The following is a 6,870-nucleotide window of genomic DNA, read 5'->3' as shown; positions in this document are numbered from 1 at the left end:
AATTGTAATTTCATCCAATTTATATAGAGACTAGTGTGCTAGCAAGGTCTTGGCTCGCTCTTTTTCAACAAGACTTAGCTCCCCAAAGTTATTCGGTAAAGATGGCACTGAGAGACCCTCCGTTTGCTTTGGGCCGTCAAAGTCTAAGAATGCCGGGGTTGTGGCTTGCTGGAAAAGTGGTGCTATATATACTGACTGCCAGTCTATGATAGAAAGTACCTTCGATGGGTCCGCTGAGTCGACAAAGATATTGTCATGATGGAGATCGCTGTGCCATAGAACAGGAATGTTGACTGAGGTATCTTTGGGAAGTAGATAAGGAGCCACCTTCTCAAAATTGTCCAGGACTGCAAGCTTTGCGTCAGCCGTGGGCTCGTAAGACCTCGGCCCACCGAATATGCCTTCCGGTCTCGGGAACTTTGCGGATCGCTGGATGCACTCTCTTTCGCGCCTCGCTGAGGCGAGTACATATTCGCTAGCGGTGCTCCCTGTAGACACATAGAAGTCAGCAAAAGGATTGAATCAGATTAAAATAAAAATAAATGGAATACCGACAAGGCCCTTTGTCTGAATCGAAATTTCTTCGTCCGTCTTCCAAAAATTGTCGGTTTGTAGTGGGGCCGATGGCAAAACCAGAGTAACCAGTGGTAGAGAACTTATCTTGCAGACCAGCGAGATCTGTTTCATAGTAAAGACTTCCAATATTCTCAAAGTGGTGTGAAAGAAGGCTCCGCTCAAAATCAATAATAACCTGCGTCAACTGGTGTTTTTCTTTCATGCTCAGAGTAGGCCACTTGGAGCTTAGCAGGACTCCATCAGCTTTGTCCATGACAATATACTCAGCTCCAACAGGATTGCCTGTGGCACGAGCGTTCCACGCGTACACCTTTGGTGACGGGATTCCGGCGATATTCCTTACCCGTAGGAAGTTCAGCTTCATTGCTTGTTCAGAGCAGTAGAGTTAACTTACAAAGTCCATCGTCGCAACCTCACTGGCGGTGGTGTAGAAAGGCAGGCCGGCATTGGGGTTAGGTACCTTGGCGACGACTTGCCGCCCGTCACACATCTTGATGAGGAAAGCTTTGTTATAATTCCCTTCCGGAAGCTTTTCCACACTAACACATGAAGATGGGCTACAACCTAGACTTTTAGTCGCAACTCTGACTAGCTCGGCCATGTTGAATTTCACGCATCGGTCAGCGAGCTGCTCCGCCTCGTTAAACAGCCAACGGCCACCAGTGTAGTGATAAAAGCTATCGTCATCCCAGCGGACATCTAGATAACCGTTAGGTCCTGCAAATTGAAATGTGATCATACTAACCTCCAAGGCAAGACAATGACATGGTCAATGTTCGTGTCTGATGAAGCGCTGATGAGAGCACAGAGGATCTGATCAAGGAGCGAGACTTGCGGCGAAGCGCAAAAACACATTGAGTGGGAGAGAAAGCCTGACTTATGGAGAGCCGCATGTCTATACAGCAGCTTATACCACCAGGTCATGGTATCGTTGAAAAGGTAGGTTGGGAAGTTCGTGCATGGAATTTAAGAGGGTTTGTGTTCCAAAAAGCAAAACATTGTATTGATCTCAAATCTGATGTGCAATCTTTATTTGTATTAATATACAATTTCTCTAAAACTGAGTTAGCTGCTTTAAAAAAATAAAAAATGAATACAATCATTCAATAACTCAGCTGATGCATCAATTTTTTTTATTTTTTAAAAAAAATAATGAATTTCATCTCTGTGTAGATTATCAAAAATTAAATTAAATCATCATTAAGAATTGATACTTTCTATCTTTAATAAATGAATTATTTGATAAACTTTCAAAAGTCAAAATATTCATTAAACTAAATCTTTAAAATGTCTATCACTGCATATTTATAAGAGTAAAAAACTATTGAAGAATAGTTTTTAAAATGAAATATGAATATTTTGAATATATAATTATATTATTTGAATTAGTTAATGCTTCAGTGATATTTCAAACATACATTAATAATGTTTTGTCTGATTTGTTGAATATATATTGTGTTGTCTACTTGGATAACATTCCCATATTCTTCAATTCAAAGCAGAAACATAAGGTGTATGTTATTAAAATATTAAAATTTGTCAAATGCATAAATCTATTTGCAAATCTCTTTAAATGTGAATTTGAAATAGATAAAATCTCATTTCTGAGATTTATTATAGATATAAATAATGTCAAGATAAAATCAGACAAAGTCTTCATTATTGTGAAATGATCTATATTTAAATCAATTAAAGAAATTCAATTCTTTTTAAACTTTGCTAATTTCTATCAGTGATTTATTAAGTCTTTCTCCTTCATTACAACCCCATTATTCAAACTTATAAAAGAGAGTAAAAAAGAAAAAAGCAAAGCCATTTTCATGTAAACAGAAAATGTTTAAAATGCTTTCAATAAATTCAAATCACATTTTATATATACTTTTCTATTAATTCAAATTGAATCTGATGTATTCATTTTTATAATCACTGCTATTTTGTCATAATTGCAGAATAATAAGTACTGTCACACCCTTGGTTGTGCCAAGGCCCCGTGACGGCTCCACACGGCCCATCGTTTCCCCTCGGATAATCCCATCTATCCCATGACATCACGCAGGTGTCCGAACCGGTTTCCAACCACCCTATGACATCATTCGGATGCAATAGAAGAGGATCCGATTGATGAGATATGAGAATCCTGTTTCTATACGGGGTCTGGATTCCTTCTGGCAGATCAATGCAGCGCCACTGCGGAGTTGCTTCGGCTACCCTCGCTCATAGAGTGAGGGGAGGATGGCTGCCCGTTGTCTATATAAAATAGCTAAATGCTGGCTCTCTATTCCAGGAGCCAGCGATTCGTCTTTTATCTTTTGACAATAAAATACCAGAGTTACCACTGTCCTCATACAATATCCTTAGTGTGCCGAGTACCTCTGGTAGTTCAGTATTTGTATAGTATTTTACGAGTTCGCGGTTCAGCGAGATAATCAAGCCCACCCATAAGGCTTCCCATTATATACCATCCTCCTCTGTGCCGCTGCCGAGTAGCAACCGCCTCGGCGCCGTCACATTACAAGTACTGACATTCAGTTACTTTCTGATTAAAAAAATTGATTGATGTGGAAATGCATTATGATATTTATAATAAAAAACTTTTGATTATTATAACAGTATTTAAAAATTGAAAATATTATTTGAAAAGAAATCAGTATTCAATTCAAATCTGATCTGATCATATCAATTTGCAGTATTTTATAATGATTAAAAAACTGAACAGATGTTAAATCAGATAAATGAAACCTTTATCTGTTTATAATTTTATATTACTACATGATTCTGAATTAAAAAATTCAATTGATGAATTCAATCATTATACAGATTATAATGAGATCTATAATAATCAAATTATATTATTTAATTTATAATAAAAACTGAAATATAAAGTTAAATTGAATTGAAAAATTAATACTTTTTTTTAAAATGATATTTCTTCTGATGTAATCTGTGCACAAATTTTTAATAAGCAAAATGCTTTTTTTAATAAATGAAAAATACTTCATACATCAACATTTTATACCTCTTATATAAACTCTTTCCTTCTATTGTGCCTTGAGCAATATATGTTTTGAATTGCAGTCAATAAAACTATTTTTAAAAACTCAGTATATAGAAAAATATCTGAATTTCTTCATCTCATTTTTAAATAAAATACAGAAGATTGATTTTTTTACTATTAAAAAAAAAAAAGATAAAGATTATTATTATTATTATTCTTTCATTATATTTATATACAAGCCCGGGATACATTGTGGTGGATTCTGTAATGTTAAATACAAGCAAGAGTTGGTTATACAAACACAAATATGCTTAATATTGAATGATATTAAAAATATAACAAAAACATAAAAAAATTGATGAAAGGTAGAATTTGATACTTACAATACAAATTTTCAATTCAGAAACAATAAATTAAATCAGATAATAAATTCATTCAAAAATATTTATTTAATAAATTCACATTTTTTTATTTTAGAAGTTAAAAAATTAACTCTGAATGTAATGTTGTTCTCTTGTGAGTTTTAAATTTATGTGTTTTAAATCCTCACACCAAGGCGCTACCTGGTGGCTGCATTACCCATTCGGCCACCGGGGCTGCTCATGTCAATAAGTAGACAGTTAAAAAATATGAAATCTTCAATTTTATAATTTAAATAGATATAATCAGTTCTTATAACAATTAAGCATTCAATAAACATATGATCAGAACTTTTTGATTAAATTATCATATTTATCATTTCTTTATATAATCTCATTGTCAAAACAGCAGACCTCTCAGTGAAGTAATTTTCTATAATAAATTATAAAGAAAATGCAGATAATTTAGAATTTTTGAGCACAGTAAAATGAGATTTTACCTGTGAAGCAATTGAAAATCATATATAATTGTATAACCACATATTACATTCTTTTCAAAACCATTGCATATTAGTACTGATATTAACATCAAGATCAGTTTGCTTTTTTTCAAAAATATCATTAATTTCAGATTGTTTCATTGTGAGAAGAATCTTTTTTTTTCACATGAAGTAATTTTCAAATTCAATCAGTACAACTGATTTTTTTATAAATTTCATTTAATTATAAAATTTATTAAAAATTTTTACAATAATAGATATTTTATTTCTTTTTTACAGATAATTTATTAAATCTGTATTAATATTTTTATTATTAACAAAGAATTTATTTTTATTTATTTTTATTTATTGAATTTCATACTGAAATTTTGCAATTTTCAATTTCATACAAATTTTCTCACTCATATCATCACAGCTATTAAAGCCATTCATTTTATTCAACATATTATTATTAATTAAATCTTTATATTTGATACTTGATTTATTTGATTCTTCTTCAATTGTTTCATCAGATTTAAATGTCTTTAATGTTATTATTTTTTTATTGATTGCAGATATTGATAGATTTGCATTCAGTTTTTTTTATTATATTTTCAATGTTTGAAAACTTTTTTTTCTACATATCATTATATAATTCTTTATTAAATCAGATGTTTTATTTAATTTCAGATTCATTATTAAATTTAAATCATTAACAAGCTGTTTAAACATGCTTTTAATAATGTGTGGAGATGTAGTTAACACATTATTTCACAGCTCTTTTGTAGCTTATAAAGGTTATAACTTGTAGGAGGATAATGTTGGTTGTTATTATTAAACTAACTACGCGAGAGCAGTACAATATGTTGAGGGGCACGTGATAGAGTAGCCGTAGTACCCCCTAACAAATACTGTGAGAGGGTTTATCCTTGGTTTATTATCTAGTGGCGAGTAATATATGTATTGTGTGGGTCACGTGGGATTGGGCTCGTGTAGTAGCTCCAACAAATACATCGTCCACATGATTGAAAAATACTCGAGCAACATCGCCAACCTTGGTTGAGTGGGGACAAACTCTCGCAATATCTCAAAGCCAACGGTAACTTTTTGGTATGCGGGGTTACGGTTTGACGTGGTTTCAATAGAGTTAAACGCAAAACATCAGCAGGCCTTAAAAAAGTTCCACCTCTAGCCGCCACATCTTAAATATAAAAAATCAACTTGCTGCATTTCTCTTCAGCAGAGTCAGCAATGCTAAAAATATGGTGTCAAATGTGGTAGGAGCAATTGCCACCACCATACCAGCCATCCGATCAGTGCTTGAAGGACTCCTATGGTGGTTTTAAAAGGCTAGGAAGTTTTGGAGAAGAGAATCTGGGGGAGGCGATGATGATGATATATGGTCAAATCAATCGAAGGCGGGTACGTTTCAATATCAGAGAAATGTATTAATGACAAGGAAATGGAAAGAAAAATTACTTTACCAGAATTATATAGGAGAGCGAAGCAGAGTGGCTTTTGCTACCGAGGCTTCCCCGTGGTTGTTTCTATACAAACACGGACCTCTAGACATTCCTGCTGTAGGCAAAAAACTTTCGATTGGGAAAAAAATTCCTAACATTTTAAATATGCTCTAAAACATGGCCATTTCCGCAAACCTTCCTCCCCCATCTGTTCTCTGGATTGTGATGTAATAGCAGAGCCGGGGCCAACCGTCCATGGATACTGGCATCCGTGATCATACTATCTCTAAAGCTTATTTGGAGCCGGAAAACATGTGGGGAATAGGCATGGCAGAGGCGAACGCGAAACCCGTTCCTGGTTTTCTGATAGCATCCTATACTGCGCATATCCAGGGATTCATCTCTGGTGGCATGATGGCCGATCCCTGTGACCCGGCTGCCTATGTCCAAGGACTATTTCGTCCTGAAACGCCCTCATCCACGATAATTTTCCACATATTATGGCGTCGTTTCCCAGGCCATTTCACTGAATTAATCATAATCAAATCACGAATCCGTACCTTAAAACTCTTCGCGGAAAACCCGACCCCCCCCCCTCTCCTCCAAACCAATCTCCCTTAACCCTACAAACAAGGAACCCAGAAAGCAAGGATAAGAGCAAAAACATGTCGAAATCCGTCATCCCCACATCCCAATGGGCCCAAGTAGCCGATAAAATCGGCGGACCGTTGCAGTACCGACAAATACCCGTCCCTACCCCCGGACCCGACGAAGTCCTCGTGAACATAAAATACTCGGGGGTGTGCCACACGGATCTGCACGCGCTGATGGGCGACTGGCCCCTGCCCGTGAAGATGCCCCTGGTGGGCGGGCACGAAGGGGCCGGCGTCGTGGTAGCGCGAGGAGCCCTCGTCACTAGCATCGAGATCGGCGAGCACGTCGGAAGTCAAGTGGCTGAACGGGTCCTGTCTGGCGCCGCGACTTCTGCGAGGGCGCCC

General features: G+C 35.9%; 2 protein-coding genes across 2 annotated transcripts in view; one reads left to right on the top strand and one right to left on the bottom strand.

Moving 5' to 3' along the window:
• Nucleotides 1–30: 30 nt before the first annotated feature.
• On the bottom strand, nucleotides 31–1,469 carry HCAG_08562 (predicted protein; the record flags this gene model as incomplete). The annotated part of the gene is made up of 4 exons (XM_001536730.1): nucleotides 31–488; nucleotides 556–934; nucleotides 971–1,275; nucleotides 1,322–1,469. The coding sequence occupies 4 exons, from the start codon at nucleotides 1,467–1,469 to the stop codon at nucleotides 31–33; spliced, it is 1,290 nt and encodes a 429-aa protein (XP_001536780.1).
• Nucleotides 1,470–6,537: 5,068 nt separating this feature from the next.
• Nucleotides 6,538–6,870, top strand: part of HCAG_08561 (alcohol dehydrogenase I) — a gene marked incomplete at both ends in the record, with an annotated part of 1,398 nt that continues 1,065 nt past the window's right edge. The window contains one exon of the mRNA XM_001536729.1: nucleotides 6,538–6,735. Within this exon, the coding sequence (XP_001536779.1) occupies nucleotides 6,538–6,735 (198 nt within the window). The remainder of the gene's footprint in view (nucleotides 6,736–6,870) is intronic.

This window comes from Histoplasma capsulatum, genomic scaffold, assembly GCF_000149585.1.
Source record: "Histoplasma capsulatum NAm1 scaffold_11 genomic scaffold, whole genome shotgun sequence".
Taxonomy (NCBI): Eukaryota; Fungi; Ascomycota; class Eurotiomycetes; order Onygenales; family Ajellomycetaceae; genus Histoplasma; species Histoplasma mississippiense.
The sequence above is the reverse complement of the archived record's forward strand: the minus strand, read 5'-3'. Positions and strand labels throughout refer to the sequence as shown.